Source organism: Armigeres subalbatus, chromosome 3 (assembly GCF_024139115.2).
Source record: "Armigeres subalbatus isolate Guangzhou_Male chromosome 3, GZ_Asu_2, whole genome shotgun sequence".
Taxonomy (NCBI): Eukaryota; Metazoa; Arthropoda; class Insecta; order Diptera; family Culicidae; genus Armigeres; species Armigeres subalbatus.
This window is the reverse complement of record NC_085141.1, coordinates 324536012-324561612: the sequence shown is the minus strand read 5'-3', so window position 1 is coordinate 324561612 and position 25601 is coordinate 324536012. Positions and strand designations below refer to the sequence as shown.

At 42.4% G+C, this 25601-nt stretch overlaps 1 protein-coding gene across 3 annotated transcripts; it reads right to left on the bottom strand.

Annotated features, from left to right (window-relative positions):
• Positions 1 to 1931: 1931 nt before the first annotated feature.
• On the bottom strand, positions 1932 to 24432 carry LOC134225512 (putative leucine-rich repeat-containing protein DDB_G0290503). Of its 3 annotated transcripts, none has more exons than XM_062705674.1 (5): positions 24285 to 24432; positions 5024 to 5166; positions 2681 to 4957; positions 2476 to 2622; positions 1932 to 2413 (listed from the first exon to the last, which is right to left on the bottom strand). In XM_062705674.1, the coding sequence occupies exons 1-5, from the start codon at positions 24301 to 24303 to the stop codon at positions 2165 to 2167; spliced, it is 2835 nt and encodes a 944-aa protein (XP_062561658.1). In that variant the 5' UTR covers positions 24304 to 24432; the 3' UTR covers positions 1932 to 2164. The 3 variants fall into 3 exon arrangements, with proteins under 3 accessions (XP_062561658.1, XP_062561657.1, XP_062561659.1); XM_062705673.1 differs by lacking the exon at positions 24285 to 24432 and adding an exon at positions 23742 to 24222; XM_062705675.1 differs by lacking the exon at positions 24285 to 24432 and adding an exon at positions 6114 to 6253.
• Positions 24433 to 25601: the final 1169 nt, after the last annotated feature.

Genomic DNA, 25601 nt, shown 5'->3' with positions numbered 1-25601 from the left:
CCAGGCGTGTGTCAACGTAGAGGAGTTAAAAAACCTAGAGGAGACTCAAGAGCACCTGGTATTCGACTGCCCGAGGTTTGCGGAGGCACATAGAAGAATGCAGAATAATCTGGGCGAGCTGCGCACCCAGAGAAAACAATGGATCACCGATGAGAGCTGGGGGAAGATAGAGGAGCGAATAGAAGCCAAAGCCGCGATAGAGCGATCAAAAACCAGAGGAGCCAAAGTCTTAGCCCGTCAACGATGCTCGGCTCTGGAGAAAGAAGTAAACGCTCATGTCGATGTGACAAGCGAGCGTGGGCGGACGCAGTAACCGGGGACTTTCGCCTCCTCTACGATATCTCACGACGCTTAAGTGGGGCGAAGATGAATGCAACGATGCCTGTGAAAGACGCGAATGATCAGTTATTGACCGACCCAACTGACCAGCTGAAACGCTGGTTCGAGCACTTCGAACAACTTTTTCAAGTACCAGCCAGGCCACCACCACCTCGGCATGATCTGCCTAAGATCCGACGTATAACATGCGTCAATACCGAAGCTCCATCACTGCTAGAGATTCAAACAGCCATCCAAAGCATGAAATCGAATAAAGCCCCAGGTGTCGATTGCATATCAGCCGAGATGCTCAAAGCTGACCCCATGACATTCGCTCAACTACTGCATCGTTTATTTCGTAATATCTGGACACCGCAACTTTCCCGGTCTACTGGATGTAAGGTATCTTAGTGAAGGTTCCCAAAAAGGGTAACCTGACTGTAGCGAAAATAGTCCGAATTCAGGAGAAGCTCGATGCGACTCTCCGGCGGCAGCAGGCCGGATTTCGTCTCTGAAGATCCTGTGTGGACCATATTGTCACGCTCCGTATCATTCTGGAGCAGGTCAACGAATTCCAAGGGTCCCTTTACTTGGTATTCATTGAGTACGAACAAAAAGCTTTCGACCGTTTCAATCACAAGAATATGTGGCACCCTGAGACGCAAGGGGGTTCTTGAGAAAATCATCGGCCTCATCGAGGCACAGTACGAGGCCTTTACGTGTAGAGTGCTGCACTATGGGGTCTTGTCCAACCCTATCCGGGTCGCAGCTGGTGTGAGGCAAGGATGTATTCTATCACCGTTACTGTTCCTCATCGTAATCGACGAGATTCTGGTAAGTGCGATTGACCGTGAACCAAACCGCGGGCTGCTATGGTAGCCTATAACCATGGAGCACCTAAACGAATTCGAATTAGCTGATGACGTTGCACTCCTCGCTCAACGGCGCTCTGATATGCAGAGTAAGCTCAACGACCTTGTCGAGCGCTCCTCTTTGGCCTGTTTAGTCGTTTAGCGGCCTTTACGAGTTTAAGAAATATCTGGAAAAACAGGCGAATAAGGGAACACACCACAATACGAATTTTCAACTCTCAACTCAACGAGCTCCATCGTCGTTGTTACCAAAAGCCGATAGCAACAGAAATTCGGGGTCGGAAGTGGGGCTGAGTCGGCCACACATTACGTAGGAGCGGAAACGAAATCTGTAAACAAGCATTAGACTGGAACCCAGCGGGACATCGCAGCAGCGGCAGACCCAGAGGCTCATGGCGGCGAAGCCACAATAGAGAAATAAATGAAGTCGACCGAAATCTAACCTGGCAACAGCGATAGCTGGACATCGCTCAGGATGGAGATCGTTCAAGTCGGCCCTTTGCACCACCGCAGGTGTACAGGATCCATAAGTAAGTAAAAGTTTGCTGGACTGGATTGATTTTACGAGACAAAGCTCTGGGTTGAACGTTTTGGTAATAAGTCAATAATAAAAAATTATTATACCAAACGGACTCATGTGATAGCAACGAAGTATTCTTTTAAATTTTTGGAATTCATGTTTTCTGTTTATTCATATTGGACTATGCTTGTATCTGTTCTGACAAATTATTATGACTTGCATCCAATATATTATTTTGTCAAATTTATTGTTTTATTTTTGTATTTTATAAACCGTTCGTACATATAAATTGACTTGTATCACGTGACTTGTTTGAATGTACTCACATAGGAGTATTTTTCGTTTTTGGTTTTGACAATAAATACATTTTAGTTTCGTAAAACTAAGTTTCCAGAAATGGATTCATCTTTGTTGTGACGTTCTTCCCGCATTACTGAGACATCATTCAAGGCCATTAGTTGTTCCGTGGGCGCAGTACGTTATTCCGCGGACTATACACAGTGCCAGGTGTAACGGGTGAGCGATTCTCCTTTCCAGGGAACGGCGAGGAAATCATCTTCTTGGGCGTTTTAGGGCTACCGATGCCGAATAGCTTTCCGGACAGGTTTAGCTTTTGAGGCGAATCGAAACACGACAACTGTTGCTGCAGGCCCAGAATAGTGTTTTCCTGCTTTTTGTTGACGTCCTGCAGTTTGGCTATTTTCTGTTAGGGTGAAAGAGCATCGTCAGACACATTCATAAAGATATAACGCCATTTAAACTTACCGCTTTCAATTGCTGGTGATCCTTGTTGTTTTCAACATTCTTCACCTTCTGTCGATTATTCTGATTTTCCAAAAGTTCCGTATATTTATCGGATGTTTCTTTGGCGAACTTTTCGACAATACGCAACTTTTCTTCAGTTTCCTTGAGCTAAAACCATAGAAAAAATTAAAGAACTTACATTTTATTGGGAAAAAGGGTCACAAACCTTCTCATTCAGTTCGCTCACGCTGGCGTCATCCTTATTGATATCGCATTCGAGCACCTCCTGAATCAGTTCGATGTGTTCGCTGTTGAGCACCTTGTCATCGCTTCCCTTCTCCAGCTGATTGATAATATTCTCGATCAGCATGTTGGACACCAGTTGCTGTTCGTCGTCAACATTCGATGGAACTTCCGGAGACGGAATCGGAACACGACCCTCGACTTGATATTTCTCAAATTGTTCGCACTTGAACCGGAAGGTCATGTTTTCCAGCTTGATATCTTTATTCTCGTTTTCCAGCTCAAATATCTTCTTATCCTTTGTGTCCAGTTCGATTCGCGCCAGCTCGATTCCGGTGGCAAACTCATCCAACAGAGTTTTCATATCTTGAATGTAGGCTTCTCGAGCATCGTACTTCTTCTTCAGCTCATCATACATGTCCAGGTAACGGGAAATGCTCTCCTCCATTTTCTCGTTGAAGAGTTTTCCAATCTGTGAAACGGTTAAAATGGCGTCTTCCTCGGATGTCATGATCTTTTCGAACACTTCCTCCTTTTCACGCATTTCCTTCTCCAGCTGATTAGATGACGATCGAAGCGCCGTCAGAACTCGTCGGTATTCCTCTATCTCTTCCCTGAGTTTGTTATTCTCGGTCTCGATTGCAGATTTGCCTTCGATAACCGAGTCGAGCTCCGACTTGAGCGTTTCAACATCGCCGTCCGACTTCTTCAGCCGTTCCATCAGAATATTCACTGTCGATCGAGTATTACTCAGTGTCAGTTGGTAGTTGTATTTCTCCGTTTGCAGTCTCGCATTCTCCCTGTTCAGTTCTTTAAGTTCATTTTCGTACTCGTCTTTAGTTTTATTGCTTCCTCCCATCTCTGCAATCAGTCTTCGTTCCAACTCGGCGATCTTTCTCTCGTGCTCCTTGATGACCTCGTTTGATGCCTCCCAGAGAGCCCGAAGGTCTCGTTTCTCGAACTCACACTGCATGATCTCCGTCTCTGCGATCTTCTGGCATTTGTCCATTTCCTTTTGCCAGTGCAGCTTCTCATTCGCCATGGCGTTGCTGATCGAACTTTGGATCGACAGTTCCAAGCCCTTCATACGTTCTTCGGTCTGAACCTCCGATATGCGGATCTTTTCTTCGGCTTGTTCGCTAATTCGCTCGATCTCGCGTTGGTGGTCTTTATCCATATTCTTGATCTTGTCAGCATGCTCTTTGATCATTTTCGATTTCTCCAGCACAAATATAGACTCGCATTCCCTAATTTTCATCTCATTGACTTCATTCAATGTTGCAATTTGTTGTTCGTATTTCTTGACCACCGAAGTTAATTCCTGATTGAAATCGTTCCGGACGTCATCCCTGATTTCGTCCATCTCGAACTGATTTTCATTCAATTCCTCCTGCATTTCTTCGATGATTGAATTCTTCTCTGCTAATTGTGCTATTAGCTCGTCGTTCTTTTTCTTGAAAGTATCGATCTCATAGATAGTTGTTCTGCTCTCTTCCACATATTTCATCATATCTTCTTCCGCTTGAATGCGGAAATAGTTAACCTGCTCTTTCAAATCATTCCCCTCTTTGATCAAACGATTCAAACTTTGTTCCATCTCCTTGATTTCGTCAACCTTCTTCTGAAGCTCCATATCGTGCGCTTCAACAATTTCTCTCATCGCCAATAATTCATCGCTCAACAGAAAATTCTCCCCTTCTACCACTATCAGTTCATCATGCAACTCATTGCATTTCATCTCCAACTCCTCAAACCTCAACTCCAGCTCTATCTTGGAATCATGAACCTCACACAACTGCCGCTCGTAATCTCTGTGCAGTCGCTTAATCTCCTCCTCATTTTCCTTCACCTTCTCCAAACACCCCTCCGCAATCTGCTGCAACAGCTCGTCGGCCTTGGTAATGCTGGTCAACTCTCGCTCCAGCAGCATTATCTGATGGTCCTTCTGTTCCAGCACGGCGCACTTCTCGCTCTCGGCCAGCCGTCGCTCCGCCAACAGCTCCTGAACCCTGGCCTTCAGTTCTTCATTTTCCTCGCGGGTTCGCTGCAACGCTTCCTTGTTCACGTCAATTTTGTTGTACAGCTGCACTATTGGTGGAACCTTGGCGCCGCCACCGCCGCAGTCGACGGCCTTTTCACTCGTTTTGGCCCCGGGCGATTCAAGATCCAGTTGACGTAATTTTTCCGCTGCCGCTTCCTTTGACTTCTTGGGCGTTAGGTCCGAGATGTGTTTGAATTTGAGCCGCTTGGGTAATGAGGGCTAAAAGAACGAAGTTGGACGGTTAGTTTTAAATTGAATAGTGCGGCTGGTGTCGTGAATACTTACCGTTCGGAATAGACTGAGCGCACTTTTGGTGGGTTTTATCGATTCGGCGTCCATGCTTCCCTGTTTTATTTTTTCTTCTTTCTTGGACTTTTTGGTAGGTTCCTTCTCTTTTGGTTCCACAAATGGAGATGGAGAGGAAACGACTGTGAAATAAATTAAATATCATTAATATAGCAAGATTTTCGTTGTTACGTTATAAATCTATTTGTGTGTTTTTTTATTTGTTAAATCGGAGAACTGTGGAAAGGGAATGCACCCATGTAGAGCAAAACTTATTATTTCGACCGAAAGTCATCGCGTCAAGACGTGTTTAAGCTCTGTACCAAAAACCGTTAGATAAATATAGCTCTGCTTTTATTATACTACAATTTCTCTTGTTTCGCGTGTGTTATTTCCGTGTCACCGAATTTTCCCCACGAACGCGTTATTCTGCTGCGCAACGGACCCTGCTCAGTCCGTCAGGTTATGGGCCCAGAAGCAATGGCGAAAAAGTCGGTACGCGAGTGAATTCTTCCTGTCGGAAAAGTTACGTGGAATTCCGCCCCGGGGCGAGGGTAACGAAAAGGAAGGAAGAAATAGAAGAGAAAAGTGCGTGCGATTACTCCTCCAGGAGGAGGAAAGAAGAAAAAGTGTTTCTGCTGAGCGAGCGCCCAGATGCCGCTTGAAGAGGGAAAGCAGTAATTCGTTTTTCATCGTTCCCTAGTGTACAGCCGAGCATATTGAGCTCGATGAAAAGTGAAGAGACCACCCGAGCAAACTAACCTCGGTGTGTTTTTTGTTTTCATTCTCACTGATCGGAAAAGTGACCCGCGAATGTTGTCGAAATGTCTGACGCCAGGTTTGTCGTTCCGAAGCTTTCCGGATCAAACTGGTAGACATGGAAAATTCGACTCGAAATGTTGTTGTGCCGCGAGAACTTGTGGGTGTTGTGTCAGAGAATGTGCCTGATGAAGATGATCGCGATGAAGATTGGGAAAATGAAGACCGCAAGGCGAAGGCCACGATAGTGTTGCTACTCGAGGACAGCCAGTTGCCTCTCGTTAGGAAGTACGCGCATGCTCGGGATGTTTTCGTCGCGCTTCGTACTTACCACGAGAAAACGTCACGGTCGGTACGCGTTTCGCTGCTCAAGAAACTGTGCGCGATTAACTTGAGCGAAGGCGGAAACCTAGAGCAGCATTTGCTGGAAGTGGACGAATTATTCGACCGTTTGGAAGCCTCAGGAATGTCTCTCGATAAAGACACGCAAGTGTGCCGTTCCCGTTCGTTTGACAGTTTGGTATCGGTTCTGGACAGTCGTCCCGACAATGAAATCACGCTGGATGTAGTGAAAGCGAAACTCTCGGATGAGTACGGTCGCCGTTAAGAACGCGATGCGGGTGCGAGTGGTTCGAAGCAAGATGTCCGGACATGTCCGGCGGAACTGCCGGAAATACAAAGGGTATCTGAAGAACGAAGACAGTGGGTCGAGAGGCCGAAAAGAAGAAGCCAGAAAAGCCAAAACGGCTAACAGTGAAGTGAAGCACGTCGCGTTTACGGTCGATGGGGATTCTCGTTCGTGGCTAATCGACAGTGGGGCTAGCGCCCATATGACGGGTGACAGAGCGTTCTTTTCTGAACTGGATGAGTTCGCGGGTGGCTAGATTACGATGGCCGACGGACACAAAACGCAAATACTCGGTGAAGGTCGGAGAGTGACGTACCTGCTCAAACACAAATCCGAAGCTGCGGCTAATATGAGGGATTATGTTCGTTGGGTGGAGAATACATTCGGCCGCAAACCCACCGTGGTGCGCTCGGATGGAGGAGGAGAATTTGATAACAAGGAGTTGCGGAAGTTTTACCGTGAAGAGGGCATTAAAGCGCAGTTCACGACTCCTTATTCCCCTCAGCAAAATGGCGTGGTCGAGCGAAAGAATAGAACGACCACCGAGATGGCCACGTGTTTGCTGATCGACGCTGGTTTAGAGAAGCGCTATTGGGGAGCTATTGGGCTGCAAAATGGTGGGTTGACATCAAGGAAGGAGCGCCCAACAGAGCTCTGGTCCCCACAAGTCCCTATCTCACGCTTCCACGGGTCGTCCGATGACAAAGGACCGCCAGCTAAGGGTTGTGTACTTAGCTGGTAGTGCAGCCTGGGCACTGTTGTCCTTCTGACATCAGCTAGAGTGAGAAGGTACGCCTCGAGCGTCTGTTCACCAGGAGGTGCGGCTCAAACAGCGTCTGCCTGGTACCCAGCGGCTGATTAACGAAATGCTGTATCGCGTCAGCTATACCTAAGGTGGCAGCCCCATCATCGCGATGTAGGTAACGCGACCCCGGTAAGGTAGCTTACTGAAGCCTCTTAAATACCACGAAAAATGGAGATAGAAGAAAAAGAGAACGTTATTTTTGGCAACCGACCCGGCAACGAAATAAGGACTATGATTGGAAACTCGGTACCTGGAATGTCAGGACCCTAAATGAACCTGGACAAGTGAGCCTTCTGGCTCGTGAACTGCAGAAGGTTGGAGTGAACGTGGCTGCTATTCAAGAAGTCCGATGGCCTAGATCCGGAGAACGTGAATTCCGAGCCGTGGACCCCACGACCAATACTGCATTCAAGTATAACATCTATCACAGCGGCGGTGAAAAAGCAGAGCATGGAGTTGGTTTCGTAGCGATGGGCAAGCAGATGAAGCGAGTGATGCGGTGGAAACCCATTAGCGAACGAATCTGTGTGTTGAGGATACGGGGCAAATTCTTCAATTACAGCCTAATCAACGTTTACGCACCGACAAACGATAAATCCGACGACGTGAAGGACACGTTTTATTAATGTCTTGATAAAGCCTATGGAGAGTGCCCAAAGCATGACGTGAAAATTGTTATCGGTGACGCTAACGCTCAGGTCGGTAGAGAGGACTGTTTCCGTCCCATAATCGGTAGGGAGAGCCTTCACTCCGCTACCAATGACAACGACCTACGGCTAGTAAATTTTGCTGCTGCCAGAGGGATGGCCATCAGTAGCACCTACTTCGCACGAAAGAACATCCGAAAGCACACCTGGAGACACCCAAATGGTGAAACTTGCAACCAGATAGACCATGTTCTGGTGGATGGGCGCCATTTCTCGGATGTTATCGATGTGCGGACATTCAGAGGTCCGAACATTGACTCTGATCACTACCTCGTTGTCAGTAAAATTCGATCACGGTTGTCAACTGTATCGAACGAAAGATCACAGCGAACGATGCGTTACAATATCCAGCGATTGTCGGCGGAAGGAGTATCGGCTGAGTACCGCCAGAAGCTCGACGAACGGATAAGTGCAATCAACGTTAGCGACAACATCAACGATCTATGGGAGTCGATCCATGGAGCGGTGAGCACAACAGCACGGTGGTAGGCACTGCACAGAGGCGACCCAGGACGGGTTGGTTCGATGTGGAGTGCCAGAGAGAGACAGACGAGAAGAACGTTGCCAGAAGCCGGATGTTGGTGTCAGGTACCCGATCGAATAGAGATCGGTACAAGGAAGCAAGAAAAAAGAGTACGATAAACAAGTGATTAGTGAGGCGCAGGAAAAAATGGAGCAGAACGATATGCGGAGGTTTTATGAGTCTGACAATGGCGTGCGGAGAAAGACAGCGCCATCTCCCGTCATGTGCAACGACCAACAAGGGAATTTGTTGACAGATAAAACTGAAGTGGCTGCCAGGTGGAAGCAACACTTCGAGACTTTGTTGAATGGAGGAAGTGACGGTGCATCGGTGAACAGAATAAATATTAGCGACGATGGACAAGCTGTGGAGTCACCTACACTAGATGAGGTTAAAAAAGCTGTTAAAGAGCTGAAAAACAATAAGGCTGCGGGTAGGATCAGCTCCCGGCTGAACTTCTCAAACATGGCAGTGAGCAGCTTTATGAAGTTCTGCACCATATTATGTCGAAAATATGGGAAGACGAGGAAATGCCTGCTAGCTGGTTGGACGGCCTCATTTGCCCTCTGTTTAAGAAAGGGCACAGACTGGAGTGCGCCAATTACCGAGGAATAACCCTCCTTAATTCGGCGTACAAAATTATGTCCCGTATTCTGTTCAACAGATTGAGACCGCTTGAAGAGTCCTTCGTCGGCGAATACCAAGCAGGTTTTCGTGAGGCCGATCAACGACGGATCAAATGTTTACCCTGAGACAAATCCTTGATAAATTCCGGGAGTACAACTTGCAGACACATCATCTGTTTATTGATTTCAAGGCGGCGTACGATTCAGTGAAACGGAATGAATTATGGCAAAATATGCTTGAACATGGTTTTCCGGCGAAACTGATACGGCTGATTCGTATAACGTTGGACGGATCGAAATCAAGTGTAAGGGTTGCGGATGAAATATCGACGTCATTTGTTACCTTAGATGGATTAAAGCAGGGTGATGCACTCTCGAACCTACTGTTCAATATAGCGCTCGAGGGAGCGATTAAGAGAGCTGGTGTGCAAAGAAGCGGTACCATTATCACAAAATCGCATATGCTCCTGGGATTTGCGGACGATATCGATATTATCGGAATTGATCGCCGCGCCGTGGAAGAGGCTTTTGCGCCTTTTAAGAGGGAGACAGCGAGGATTGGACTCACGATCAATACCAGCAAAACGAAGTACATGGTCGCTGGCAATCAACGTGGGTTCATTAGTGGTGGTGGTAGCGAAATAGTGCTGGATGGTGAAAAATTTGAAGTGGTAGAAGAATTTGTGTATCTTGGAACATTAGTGACGTGCGATAATGATGTTACCCGCGAGGTGAAAAGGCGTATTGCAGCTGCAAATAGGGCTTATTACGGACTTCGTAACCAGCTTAAGTCCCGTAGTCTGCAAACGAAAACAAAACTCGCGCTGTATACTACTCTGATTCTTCCGGTGGCTTTATACGGCCATGAGACATGGACGTTAAAGGAGGCTGATCGGAGAGCTCTCGGAGTGTTTGAGCGTAAGGTGCTGCGGACAATACTCGGCGGTAAACAGGAGAACGGTATCTGGCGGCGTCGCATGAATCACGAATTGTACCAGGTGTATAAAGGGCTGGATATTATTGCTTATACAACACGGCAGACTACGGTGGGCTGGCCACGTTGTTCGTATGCCGGAAGAACGACAAGCGAAGATAATATTTAGTAGAGAACCCGGAAGAGGCCGCAGGCTTCGTGGAAGGCCGCGTACACGATGGCTTTTTGCAGTTGAAGAGGACCAGGGGGCGCTCAATGTTCAGGGCGACTGGAAGCGATTGGCCCAGGATCGAGTCCAGTGGAGAAGGATACTCCATTCGGCGTAGGTTCATCGAAGAGCTGTAGCCCATCAAGTATCAAGTATCAAGTATTGGGGAGAAGTAGTGTTGACAGCCACTTATCTCCAGAATCGGCTGCTGTCGAGATCCATCGGAAAAACGCCCTACGAGCTGTGGTGGGGGCGAAAACCAGATCTGTTACACCTGCGCGTGTTTGGCAGTGAAGCGTACGTGCACGTTCCGGCAGTGAAGCGCACCAAGATGGACAGCAAGGCGCGCAAATTTGGAACATAAGGGGTACCGGTTCCTGGATCGAGAGACAGACTTGATAACCGTCAGCAGGGACACTCGATTTTTGGAGTTGGGTAACGGATCGTCGAGTGTCGAAATTCCGATGAAGAAGCAGGCCAATTCAAATCTCGGCGCCTAAGCAGAATGAGCGTGAAAGTGTTTTGCGGAAGGACGAGTCGTTAGATGACCAGGATCCGCTGAAAGACGGGTCTGATTGCAAAGATTTGTACGAAGATGCCGAGTCGCCGCTCCACCCGTGGCGTGCAACCGCTGAGGCTTGGCGACTACGTGCTAGAAAGTGTAATTGAAAAAGCGTCCTGTGCATTCGAGGAACCCAATGACTACGGAGAAGCCATGAGGAATCCACACTGGCGTAGCGCCATGGATGAGGAGATCGAAGCCCACAAACGCAATGGAACTTGGGAGTTGACAACCCTGCCAGAAGGAAAGTAGGTTGTTTGGGTCCAAGTGGGTCTTCAAACTAAAGGACTACGAGAGGAGGGAACCTGTGAAGCACAAGGCCAGAATAGTAGCTCAGGGCTTCACGCAGCGTGAAGGAGTTGACTTCAGTAACGTGTACGCGCCAGTTTCAAGTCATGTATCACTACGTACATTCCTCACAGTTGTTGTGAACAGGGAATTCACCATTTCGAGGTGAAAGCTGCCTATCTCCTCGGTTCTCTTGATGAGGAAATATTTATGATGCAGCCCCTAGGGTTCAAAAAGAAAAGTCCAAAGCAGTTGGTGTGCAGGTTGAGACGAAGCATATATGGCCTCCGGCAATTCGCTAGGTGCTGGAACCGAATGAAGTTCTTGCGAAACTCGGATTCAAGGCGTCGGCAGCTAATCCCTGCCTTTACGTCCGGGGTGATGATAGCGAAGCGTATCTGCTGGTCTATGTCGATGACCTCTTGATTGCGTCGGACTCGGAGAGGGAAATCGAGAAAATGTTCGAAAGCTTGAAGGTGGAGTTCGACTTGACATCGTTGGGACCAGTGTCCCACTTCCTTGGATTGAAGGTGAAACGGGAGGAAGGAGCGTTTAAGATTCGTTTGAAACCGTGCATCAAGAAGCTCATCCAAAGTCACGGAATGAAAGACGCAAAAAGGGCAAGGTCGCCAATGGATCCAGGCTACCTGAAATGTGAAGAAAACAGCGAAGTTATGGAGGATGCCACCCAATACCGGAGTTTTGTAGGAGGCCTGTTTTATCTGGCAGTAGCAGCTCGTCCGGATATTGCTAATCGGCGGATCGGTAATCGACATCGGGTATAGTGTTCTTCTTCGGCGGTTCAGCGATTTCATGGGCAAGCCGCAAGCAAGGCTGTGTTACGCTCTCGTCCATGGAGGCCGAGTATATGGCCCCCAGCGACATATGGCAACGGACCCTGCTCAGTCCGTCAAAAACTTCATCAAGAGATTGTTAATTTTTACTGAAATTTCGCTTTAACATCACTTCCTCCAAAACTCGGTAAAATGTTTATGAGGCTACAGCAAAAAAAAAATTCTGGTGAAAACATTGAACGAAATCTCAGCTGTTGCACACACACAGAATTTAAGCCACCAGAGGTGAACCAGCCAAGGGCTGAAAGCCTCTTTAATAAAGAAGAAAATAAAAACGGAATTTTAGTTTGTGGCCTTTTAAATCTAAATAGATCATAACAGATCTAAATCTAAATAGAATAGATTACACCCAGGTTTTTTTTACACGGTTTGGTTTTAGTCGTTTAAGACCCTCAGCGTCAATAAAACAATGAGTTAACCCCACGAAAAAATTCACAAAAAATCAAAGAAAATTCAGGGGGTATTTTAAAAGCTGTGAAAATTCAGGTTGACCGAGAAATTAATGAATTCCAACCGCGTAAAAAAAAACCTGGGTGTTCAACTTCAAGGTAAAGCAGCGATTGATGTACAGAAGAGGGTGAGAGTTTGCACGTGCTTAGCAATGGTTCAATATCTGGAAAATCAATATCTTCTATTTGAACTTTGCGATAATAAGGTAGATACAAGGGTGAATAGTCTTTTTTTGGTAATACGAATCAAATATAGTATATTATTAATAATTAGTAATAGAGTATATTTGTACGAATAGAAACATGCTACACTATATCGACAAAACATTCTAACAATAGCAAATGCACCTTTTCAATCCAATTTATTCACTTCCTGCTTACACGGATGGCACCTTGTCGCATGCGCCCAACGTTATCTACCCTATCGCATCTTTTCAAAAACGAAGTTACTCACGTGCTAACGTTTTTTCATCATTAGCTATCACGTCACAAACTTCCGATTGCCGCGCCGCGCCGGTCACAAGCTTGTAGAACATAAAACGTAAAAGTTGCGCACTCGTCAGCGGACCCGAAACCGAAAAATAATGGGTCCCAACGAAAGCCACCCAAGCGTGATAAATGATGTGTCTTACCCTCTGGGCTGGGCCTAAGGTTCCATCATCCTTATAGGAGTGCGGATCGTTTGACCCTTCCTCAAGCTTGACTCGAGCTTCCGCTGTGCTGACAAAAGGAAAAGCGAAGGTGGGCGTTCGACCGTATCTGTGCGTTACGGCTCAACTACACATTGCATCGGGACTATTAATCATTTTTTCGTTAGAATGGAAAAGATTTTTTTTTCTATTCTGAGTTTGAATGTGGCAACGGTTTTTATACATTGCTTGGTTTCAATTTCCGGCAGCTATTGGCTTTATCCTTTGCTCCAAAATTGCTTTAAAACTAATACGCCTTTGATTAAGCGAAGCGAATTTCTGTCTTGGGATAGTCGACCATCGAGGAGAAAAAATTCTAGACGATTGTAATTGTCAAGAAGCTAGACTTTACAGCTGTTCCGTTTAAATTTATGACTTTGGAAGGGTAGCCGAAAGAAACGAATTGTATTGAACAAAATACATCTGTCCAAACAGACTTCTTTCTTTTTAGGTGGTGTGGTCGCGTGCCTGTTGGGCATGGGTAATGTACGACAGCCTACCATAAGAGACAGTTGTGATAAGAAAAAGCGCATGTGGAAACCCTCTTGACTCCTGTGGTGACTACTTACAGTCTATATAGCAGGAGGCTTTAAATCAACTTTCAAACGAAAGAGAACATGTTTCTCAGAAAAATGATGAATTCAGAATTATTGATGTTTTGCCTTTTAAATTTGGCTTTTTAAAGAATGTTAGAATGTTTAAATACTAAAGATGTGACAAATCATTCAATCATATGACAGAAAGAACAAATTTTAATCAAATGATTTTTTTATTTTGCCTGGTTTTATCGGTGGTGTTGTCCTTTTGCAACGGTGCCATTGAAGGCTGCCTTAACCCTTTCATGTGGCCGGCTGGGTACCTTTCGTAATTCAATTCACGATATCTAAGTGATTTTTCATAGTAGGGTGTCGAAACTCTGTCAAATCCGTAATAATGACGATTAAAATCGATTGCAGGGGGTGACAGAAGTTTCGATCAAGGAGGGGTGGAGGAAGGGATTGCAACTTTTTTATAGCGCAAAACCTCTTTTTTTCCGCCCAAAACGAAGGAGCGTAAATTGCATCAGAACGTAAAAAGAGGAAGCGTTATTTCGAATCTATGGCGTAAAAAGATGGAGTGTTATTTGGAATTTTGGGCATGCTGAGGCCTTAAGATGTTCTTGGGGTGACGAGAAATGTCATTTCGATGTTATGAGACTAATTTGCTAATAATTTTTTCCACACATTATTTACAATTATGTTTTTTTTTATATAAACATGTAGCCCTCAAAGGACCCTATAACTTTTTCTAATCTAAATTTCTCCTTAGCCATTTATTATAGTGGCCTTTTCGTAAAAAAGAAAACGATGAAAAGATGAGATTTACGAAGCTAACAAGATTTTAATGTTATCTCAATAGAGTGTGTCAGATGAATGGACTCCTCCTGATGAAGATGGCTATAGGCGGGTGTTCGGACGGTCGGCTATTGAACGAAACCGTTTTTGGTAATCAACCAGGGATTGAATCCTAAAGAGAAAGAGCAAGTCACTCACTTATCATCTCTGTATACATATACGATATGTAGGATACCGCGAGAAACTTTTTTCGCCAGCTGTCATGATAAAGAACTGATTCGGAATGCTATACCCCATGATAAATTTCTTTTAGAGAGCTCCAAATGCGGGGAGGACTGGCTCTGATGATGCATTTCAACTTGTTCTACACACCTGTACAGAAACCAACACGAAAGGAGCGAAAACAAAGCGAGAATCACCATTTTTCTGTGGAGGCTGCCTATCCGATTCTGTTTTTTCGCAGGTGTATATAAGTTTGATAAATTTGTTATCATGGCTTGCTATGATTCGGAACAGTTTTTGCCTCTCTTTTATCGTTGTTCGTTATTTATTAAGAGCGATTTCTGCAAACCCTGTAATCAACCTTTGCACAGGATGGAGGCGCGGAAGAAGCTACTCGCCAGGCAGAAAACGTGGAAGCAGGAACAGCTTAGACAAGAACGAGAAATGCGGGAACTGGAGCTCCAAGTACAACGCGAGATAGAAGAGCAGCAGTTGCAACAAGAGCAGGAAATGTTGGACGCTCAACTGGCTGCGGAGCAGGATTTTTTGGAGAAGCGAGACGCGATCCGGAAGAAATTCGACAACAGCGTCAAGAGAGTGAATGCGTCCAAGGACGAAGATGGCGCTGTCGGTGGGAAGTCGAAGAGTGAACCGGAACAGGCGGTGGTGGAGTGGCTGCAACAGTCCAGAGCTTTTCCGAGAGCTGGGAGCAGGAGTGGTTATCAAGGCGAACAAAACGAAGTCGATGAAACCGGTAAAAGATGTGCCTGAAATCGTCGACAACGAGTCAGAGTCTAGCGAAGACGAAAGCAGCGAGTCGTTGGACTATCCAGTGAAAAGCCGTCACAGTCAGAGCTGGTATGGCAGCGTACAGAGCAGTCATGATCCCGACGGGCCGGGGCGTGATATTGGCCATATCTCGAAACAGCAGCTAGCCGCTCGGAAAGCAGTGTCCCAGCAACCTCCAAAGTTTCGTGGAGAGCCGGAAGTCTGGCCGCTGTTTATTAGTAGCTGAGGCATTCCACGGGGGCATGTCAGTCGATCCTGAGCGACCATTTCGAAAATATTTGAAACTGTGCACAGTTTTTCAATTTCATCTAAATCGTCATTTTTCGATATCAAATCTTCATATTGAGTCACGACTAACTTTTCAAAAGGGTGTATGTGAAAATGGTTCAGAAATATTTAAAAGCTGCACAGCAAAAACGGAATGTTCGATTGTTATGATTTTTTCAGCAAAGTTAGACAACTAAATGGTGATTCTTAAGAAAATGTGCACAGTAAAAAAATTTTTTTTTTGCCTTTAAAAATATCATTTTTGTCACAAAAACTCAAATATCTCAAAACCCTATCTTTTTTCGAACGTAATTTTTTTAGGGAAAACGGTCCATTATATTAGCTATCTACCATAAAAATTTGGTGATGGTAAACTAATAAACAAAAAAGTTATGACATTTCAAACATTTCACAATTTTCACATTTAGTAAAAAAAAATTTTTCTGTGTAAGTTATTTCGAGAATTGCAGTTTGATGCAGATTTTATTGTTAACGTGATTTAAACAAGTTGTTTTCATGATATTTTGATTTAATTATTCATAGCATCTATAAGAAACTTAGACACGATCCAGTGTTGTGATCAAAAGTATTGATAGTGTCATAATTTTCATTGCACGTGACTGGCGAAAAATTCTTTTAATAGTGTTGAAACCTGTTGATAATAACGTTGATAGAAACATATCAGAAATGTTATTTTTAAGACAAAAGCTACAAAATCAAAGATTTATATACACGTGTACGTCTATAGTTTACCTGCAAAAAATATACCTCTTAGAGAATAGGGTATCTTCAACAACAACAAATGCATGATAGGTACATACCATGACAATGCTCACGAAAAGCAAAAAATTACTACTACTAAGGTTGTTAAAGATCTTATAGTAATTTTTTCTTCAGTCAAGCAAATGACACCAAACTAGTCAGTAAAAACTTAAAAGTGATTTTGTTTATTGAAATATTACGAACAACATGAGTAGCCGCTTTCTCAACTGTTGTAGGCCGTTTGATGGAAAAAAGTGTTCAAAAGAGTTACGAAATCTCACCGAAAGCACCATAGATAAACTGAAAGCGACTGGTTATGCTCCAATGTCCACATTGAATACAAATTTACGCATTTGCACGTCCTGCCGTCTAAACGTTGACAAAAGAGCAATCTGTATATCATCGGTTGAGCAGAGCGCAGGAAGTTCGAAAACGACAGCAACTGAGGAATTGCCAGATGTATCGACAACAACTGAGGAATTACCAGAAGTATTAAGTGCTGAGAGCCTTGCCACCGTACCATCAGCGAAATCTGTTTCAACAAATCAATCGGAAGATGAGTGTATCCAAAAGGTCAACATCGAACGCTTTAGCGAGGGCATAGCTGGGATAAAAGTGACTCCGATTAAATGGAGTAAGATGGACTACGTTTATTACCCGGAGAAAAATACCGTGAAATAAACGAAGCTGTACGAAGAAACCTCTTCAAATTAGGACCTGATGATGTGGAAAATACAGACTACGATGAGGTAATTATAAATATGAAGGAAAGGTTCTCGAATGCAGCCACGACAAGGAAAGAAAAATTATTGATTTTGTCGATGCTGCCAAGTTCGTGGTCTATTCAGGATGCCATTGATGAGTTCAAAACCAATAGAAATACAGTAAAAGAGGCAAAACAATTGAAGAATAACTGTCTTTCAACCAAAAATACTAGGTCTAGTACTGCATTAACAGATGAGACAAAAGAAATAGTAGCTCAATATTTTGAAGATGATGAAGTAAGTCGAGCTATGCCTGGTCAAAAGATTATTTATCAGTAAAAAAGATGGAAAGCGTCAAGCAATCCAAAAACGATTAATGATGACGATTTTGAAAGAAGCGTACACACGCTTCAAGGAAATTCACGATAATATTAAAATAGGTTTTCCTCATTTGCAAGCCTTCGGCCAAGGCAATGTAAGCTTCTTTCCAATTCAGGAACACATAATGTGTGTGTGTGCACAACCCATGAGAATATTAATCTTATTTTACATAGTTTGAAAAGAATCAATTTAACAAAGGATATTAAAATGTTAACTGGTAGTTTTTTGTGTGAAAATACAACATCAAATTGCTATCTACGATCTTGTTCGGATTGTCCAGATTCTTCATCATTGGAAAATACTTTATTCGCTGAGTTTGAAGAAAAATATATTGATCAGTTATCATTTGAGCAATGGGTGACCACGGATAGGTGTGACATAGAAACTATTGTAAAACCTGTAGATGAGTTTGTGTCATATTTTTGCTTGAAATTAGAAAGTTTAATCCCTCACGATTTCATTAAAACAGAACAATCCAGCTTTTTAAAAAATACGAAAAATACATTACAAAATGGTGAATTTTTAGTCATTTGTGATTTTTCTGAAAATTACAGCTTTGTATTGCAAGATGAAGTGCAGTCCCATCACTGGAACGTACAACAAGCTACAATTCATCCATTCGTTATTTATTTTAATGGAAGTACGCAAATTGAACACTTAAGTTTTATTATAATTTCCGAAGATTTAAGACACGATTCAGTATCCGTAAACTTGTTCATTGAAAAAATGATTAACTTTTTACGCGTTGATAGGCATAAAGAAGTCAAAAAGATATATTTCATGTCTGATGGAGCAGCGTCGCAGTACAAAAATCGTAAGAATTTTTCGAGCCTATGTCAATTTAAGGTCACTCCTGACGGAATCCAATTTTCAAAGTACTCGCGTTTTCGGGGGCACACCATTCGATACGGAAGCACCGCACAACTGTCATTTCTATTATTTCACGCATGCTGCGACGCAGCAAAGCTAAATCAACAAAAACGACAGTTGTGCACCGCCTCTGAATCGAGTGGTGTGCCCTTGAAAACGCGAGTACTTTGAAAATTGGATTCCGTCAGGAGTGACCTTAAATCAATGTACGGAATTGATGCAGAATGGCATTTTTTTGCTACATCACATGGCAAAGGTCCTTGTGATGCTATTGGAGGAATAATAAAGCGATCCAAGGAACCCAAAAATTTCACTGTTTCATTCCATTGTCGGAAAATAAAATTAAAGCAAAACTATACTCAAACTGTGCTGATAATAATTCAAAAGTGTTCGATATTTTAAAAAATTTGAATAAAAATAAATAAAAAATAAGTATTAATAAACTGTTTTCATGATATCATAACCCATACCAAAATTCAAACCCAAAACTCTTAGAGTTTCTATAACAACATTGTGTAACTGCCACATTTAATTTAATACTTAGGATAATATTAATTCATTTTTATTTATTTATACATATAATATTTATACATATAATATACATAATATCGATGAATACATAAATATGGAATATCATACAAACAACTTGTTTAACTCACGCAAGGCCCTTAACAATAAAATCAGCATCAAACTGCGATTCTTGAAAAAAAAAATACACGGAAATTTTTTTTTGTTTACTATATGTGAAAATTGTGAAATGTTTGAAATGTCATAACTTTTTTGTTTATTAGTTTACCATCACCAAATTTTTATGGATTACGTTCGAAAAAAGATAGGGTTTTGAGATATTTGAGTTTTTGTGACAAAAATGATATTTTTAAAGGCAAAAATTTTTTTTTTTACTGTGCACATTTTCTTAAGAATCACCATTTAGTTGTCTAACTTTGCTGAAAAAATCATAACAATCGAACATTCCGTTTTTGCTGTGCAGCTTTTTAAATATTTTTGAACCATTTTCACATACACCCTTTTGAAAAGTTAGTCGTGACTCAATATGAAGATTTGATATCGAAAAATGACGATTTAGATGAAATTGAAAAACTGTGCAAAGTTTCAACTCAATAGAAAATCATGAATTAAAAATTTTCTTAAATTTTGATGCTGTTGCTTGGAATCGCTCCCCTTGGTGGTTTCAATACGTATAGAAATGGTAAACACTTGGGTAAACATATCGTATAAAATATATAATATTTATAATAAGTATGAAACAAGTAAGTATGAGAGTACCAACGCCTTCAGGGTGCAACTTACTCTAATTCTGATCGATTATGGAGTAGCAATAATTCACATGTATAGCCCAGCCGGTCATCAAGAGACGCCGTGGTACCCGTAGACCAAGCTTTATTCTATAACACTATAGACGATAAAAGGAACGAAAAAATTGTGGATGCGATGTTTGTGATCACAATAACACGTTTTTTTTTTCGTACTTACGTATTGTGTACGTAATGATGTCCATTTGAGCAATTCCAACTAACAAGATTTTTATATAATGGTGTAATGATGTTCCATGACGGTTATCCAACTAACACACAAGCTTCAGAATCCATGAATCACTATGTTGGTGTTTTAGACCTCCAATATCTGAACTCATGTATGGAGCCGTAAATATTCCGAAATGTTATGATTCGTATATACTGGTATATTGATGTCCCATGGGGTTTCTACAACTGACACACACGCTCAGGATTCTATGATTCACTCTGTTAGCCTAGTAGACCTCCAATATCTGAACTCAAAAATCGTTTGGAGTACCGTAGATATTCTTGGAATATTTCAATTTTCATATACTGGTGTAATGATGTCTCATGGGCATTTTACAACTAACACATAAGCTGAGTTACCTTTGAATCACTCTGTTGGTCTTGTAGACCCCCAAGATCTGAATTCAAGAATGATTCGGAGTACCGTAGATACCCTGGGAATATTGTATTTTGTATATACTGGTGTAATTGTGTTCCATGAGGCTTCTCCAGCTAACACACAAGCTCGAAAATCAATGAATCACTCTGTTGGTCTAGAAGACCTCCAGTATATGAACTCAAGAATTACTTGGATTACCCCAGGAACTCTGGGAATGCTGTGATTTGCTTATTCTGCATAATGCATAATGATGTCCCAAGGGGTTGCTCCAACTAACGTACAAGCTCAGGACCCTATGAATCACTCTGTTGGTGTTGTAGAACTTCAAGATCTCAACTCAAGAAAGGTTTGGAGTACCGTAGATATTCTGGGAATGTGGATGTTTTTATATATTGACATAATCACGTCCCATGGGGTTTTTACAACTAACACACAAGCTCAGGAACCTATCAATCACTCTGTTGGTCTTGTAGGCCTCCAAGATCTGAACTCAAGAATTTTTTGGAGTACCGTAGATATTCTGGGAGTCTTGTATTTTGTATATACTACTGTAATAATGTTCCATGGGGCTCCTCCAACTATTACACAAGCTCGGGAACCTATGAATTGCTCTGTTGATCTTGTAGACCTCCAAGATCTGAACTCAAGAATAGTTTGGAGTACCGTTTATGTTTTGGTAACACTGCGATTTGATAAAAAAAATAGTTTAATTATGTCTCAAGTAGCAATGCCAACTTCAAATAAGGATTGTGGAGCCGAAAAACGCTTTGTTGTTTATGTATATCAACAAGATCTGAATTCAAGGAAGGTTTGTAAGCCCTAGATGATCTCAAAAAAAAATTACCCCATATTTTTACTTTTTCATGGTTTGCATACGTTTTTGAAGCAGAATGTCCAAAATTTATGTTGAAATACGACGAAAGAAAAAACCGGATTGAATCGGTTAAGGGAGCAGAGGTTCCCTTTGCTGGAAGAAGCTCTCTATGTCTGGATTCTCCAGCAGCGACAGTCTAATATTCTGTTAACGGTGGAAATCCTGAAAACTAAAGCGGAGCTTTTGTTCAAGCTGTTGCAGGATAAAGGGCACTACGTCGTGCACAAATTTTCATCTTCAGACGGCTGGATGCATCGCTTCAAGCAGCGTCATTGGTTCTATGAGGAATTTGCCCCCGCAGTGCGGAAATTTTTTCTCGAGCAAGGCTTGGAACCAAAGGCATTGCTCGTGCTTGACAATTGTACCAGTCATTACGATCTAGACGATCCTCTGCAAAAGTGATGACGGGCTGATTCAGGTTATTTACCTTCCTCCAAATGTCACCTCTGAGTGTCAGCCAATGGACTAATCGGTTATCAATGAAGTGAAGCGGAAGTACAAAAGAAAACTGATGTTGAAGCTGATCTTGGAAAACGAGCATCTAACATTTGTAGATCGCTTGAAAAAGATCACCCTTCAGCAGTGCATCACATGGTTGGCCTCTTCTTGGGATGAAATTTCCGCGAATACCATCCGGAATTCTTGGCGCAAATTAATCGATGGTTTACCGAACGATACTACCGACGAAGGGACGAACGCAGACGATGCGGATTTCAGAACACTCATTGCGAATATCGACAATCTTTCAGGGACGACCACATCTGACGAAGATATCGATCTGTGAATGAAGGATCAAGTGTAGGAGCACAGACAAACAGACGTAACAGCTTGAACATTTTTCTGATAAATCTATCGCTCAACTCCTCTACCACCATCTTGCGAGCATGTTACACGAAACGATGTTTCGTATGACATCGTCACCAGCAGGCGCTGGAGTGAAATGTCAAACCCAAAGGATTACTACACTAGCGCCTCTAGTTGTGAATTGCGTAATCAATCAAATTCAAATTGATCGTTGAAGTCATGATCCATGGTATTTTCTCTAGTGTTACGTCTGTTTGTCTGTGGTATGACGCTGAACATAACCCAGATTGGGTCACCAGTGAAGTGTTTTCAGACGAGAAGATTTTGTCATCCGTCCTTCATAAAGGTCAACCAAAAATGCACGAGGAATGGTTGGAAGAATCGACAGAGAACAGTAACAACTCTCTTCATACTTCGGCTATAAATACCGAAGATCCAGAATTTGGAGACGCAATTAAGTCACTTGATTGCGTAATTCGTTTTGTAAAACACGATGCAGCAGAAGTTTGTCGTTTGAACGCTCTACGCACAAAACTTATTGAAGCGGAATGGCTAAAACGAACGTGTTGAAGAATTTTGATATTGAATTGAAATTTCCGCTGTTTTATTTTAATTATGAATTTGTAATAAACTTGCTTTTAAATTGTTTTAATTTTTATTTGGTTATTCAAGTTGTACATCCCCGAACCAGCCCAGTTTTAACGAAGCCCACTTATACATAGCCCAACAAACGAAATAAATTCGACTGTACTCGACATTGGCTGACTATAGGACTGGGAAGCAACCCGACATCGTGGAAGTAACAATAATGCCTCTAGCTGATAAAATTAGACTCCATAAGATGATGTCATCCCCACATGAATGATTATTTCGGAATAACTACCCGAATTAAAATTATTTTACGAAGTGTACGTTATATCGGGGAAAAATGTACGCTATATCGAGTGACTTTATATCGAGTGTACGTTATATCGGGGGTACGTTCATGCTTGAAGCACATCATATGTAAAAGTAGTTCAAACATAAAAGGGGCTTTTCCATGTGTATAAATACTGCGAATCCCAAGACGAACCAATCAACCCGTTTTTGAGTTATATTGCTTCAATTTAATTTAAAAAAATCAACCAAACTTTTAATTTTTAAAATCGATTTTTACGCTCGATGAGTCTTACACTTACAAAATCAGTGTCAATTGGCAAATGATTGTTGATCGGGTACGTAGTAAGACCTGCATACCTATATTGATTTTTCAAATTTCTGGGAGGCAGCAACCAGCAATAGTTTCACAATCGTCGCATAAATTCCAGAATAAGCTTCTCCCCTCCTTATGTACTGTTGTATGATGAAATTGCACAAGCATTCAGATAAAAGTAGGGTCCTGTTGAAGCAAATGAAGACAGGTAAATCTCGTTCCATGATAGACCCCCACAGGAGGGTGCTCTTGCGACAATTTCCCACGGTTTCATGATTTCCTTTCTACGCAGTGTATTTATTCCATGTTTCCTTTATTGCATATATACTGCAGTGGTAAAGTTTACATGGGGAACGTTTCTGGCGCAGTTGGGATATTTTTAGATTCAACAATTCAACAGAATATTGTCAATTGATTGATAATTTTCCTTGATAAATATTCAAACATGCGTTTGCTTGGTGTATCCAATGCATAGTATCCAAATATTGTCCATCAAACCAGCCACAATCCTCGGTCACAATAATCGGTAGATCCACCAGTTTGTCACGTATCACTTTCACTCACCTGGAACGTCGTTAAATCTCTTCAGTTTTGCCTTGGAGAACATTGGTAACGGTTTTTTTTTGTTGTGGGTAATCGATTAGACTCGATTTGTTTGGCGCTCTCTTATAACTAATCCGACAGTCTTTTGGTTTTCCAATCAATTCACAACGATAAACGAAAATTCAACACACTTAACTTTTGAATAGACTTTCGCAGATTTTCAGTTTTGTGTGATAAAATTAAATAAATAAAAAAAACTTCTCAAAAACTCATTGCATAACAAAAACTTCCGAAAACAACATAAAACTCAATTCCCTAACGTTTCTTTCTTTCGTTCCTTTCATCGACCCGCACGGTTCGCGCCTATTCCATAACGGTCGTTTTCCGTTTCCTCTGCACGCTGCCTGTGAAATCTAATTCCGACACGGTGAAGATGACGACAACGGCGACAATCTTCGCGTACGTTCCTTTCCGATGGTCTAACTCGTAATGAGGACCCCAGGTTCGAGTCTTACCGCGCAGACCCTCTTAAATATGTTTTCTGCCACATATATCTATACTCACACAACGATCGCATCATCATATCCTCCGGTTGCCGGTTGCGGTCGATGACTGCAGTCGAGCGGTCGTCCCCTCAACTACTGGCAGCAAGCACAAAAGGGTCGAACCCTTCTTAAAGACGGTACGGTGCTTTCTTGTACGGGTCGCAAATCTACTTATCCCGGTTCATCCAGCTGAGCAGGAGCGGGAACTGCGTCGAAGGATATATAAGAAGAACTGCGCGAGTATTATGGTAGCCAGGAGCATTACCGCGCGTACATACACAAGCGCTGGGTGCTGCAGCGTGCAGCTTTATCTGCAAAAGTGCGTTTCAAGTTCACCTTTAAAATAATGCACATAAGAAGATTATGTATTTAGCAGTATGTTATAAGCACATTTTACCAAAAGTATTTTCGGGCTTTTGATTCTGTTATGCTTAAATTAAAATAATATGCCTTCAATTCCTTACCAAATGTTAATTTTATTCGAAAAGGGATGCTCCAACAATGGGTCTTATGTTTGATAATCAAAACGTTAATATTTGTTTGTTATATTTTTGATCACACTAAATATTACTCCTTCAATATTGGGTCACCAAGATATTCCAATATTAAACGATAATCAAAACGTGAAATCTAATCCCAACGATGGAGCTTTTTAAATCAAGTACAACATTATTTGAAATCGCCAATATATAATTACTACTTTATGTGTAACCTTAAAATATCTACCGTGAAGAAAACACAACAAACCGTAAACTGTACTTTTTGGGAGAAGACTGTATGTCCTTGCGACTCGTGCCACTGCGTCACAGGATTCCCTCATTTTTTTTCCCCCTTCTACCAGGTATGTACCTATACATCATGAACTGGGTGTACCGAGTAGACCGTAACGGTTAAATTATACGAAAACGTTCGTACTCGGCACACTCCGCTTTTGACGAATACACATCTGATCGTAGTTAGTCAAGTAGGAAATATTGAAATTATAATGGCAATGATTATTCAGCTGAGCAGTGATGATGCAATTTTCTTGCGTTATAAAAGGTAATAAAAAAAACTCTGATTACTCCACCAAGCCAGAATGGAACCTGTTGCGAGTATTTTGGACAATGCTAAGTTCCCAAAAGTGTGTCTACAAAATTTGTACACATACACACACATACAGACATCATCTCAGTTCGTCGAGCTGAGTCGATTGGTATATAACACTATGGGTCTCCGGGACTCCCATCAAAAAATCGTTTTCGGAGTGCTCATATCGCCTTTCGGTAGAACTTTATTGTATGAGTTTCAAAAACGCAAAACGCCGATTTGACCAGGTTTCGGATTTATCACTCAT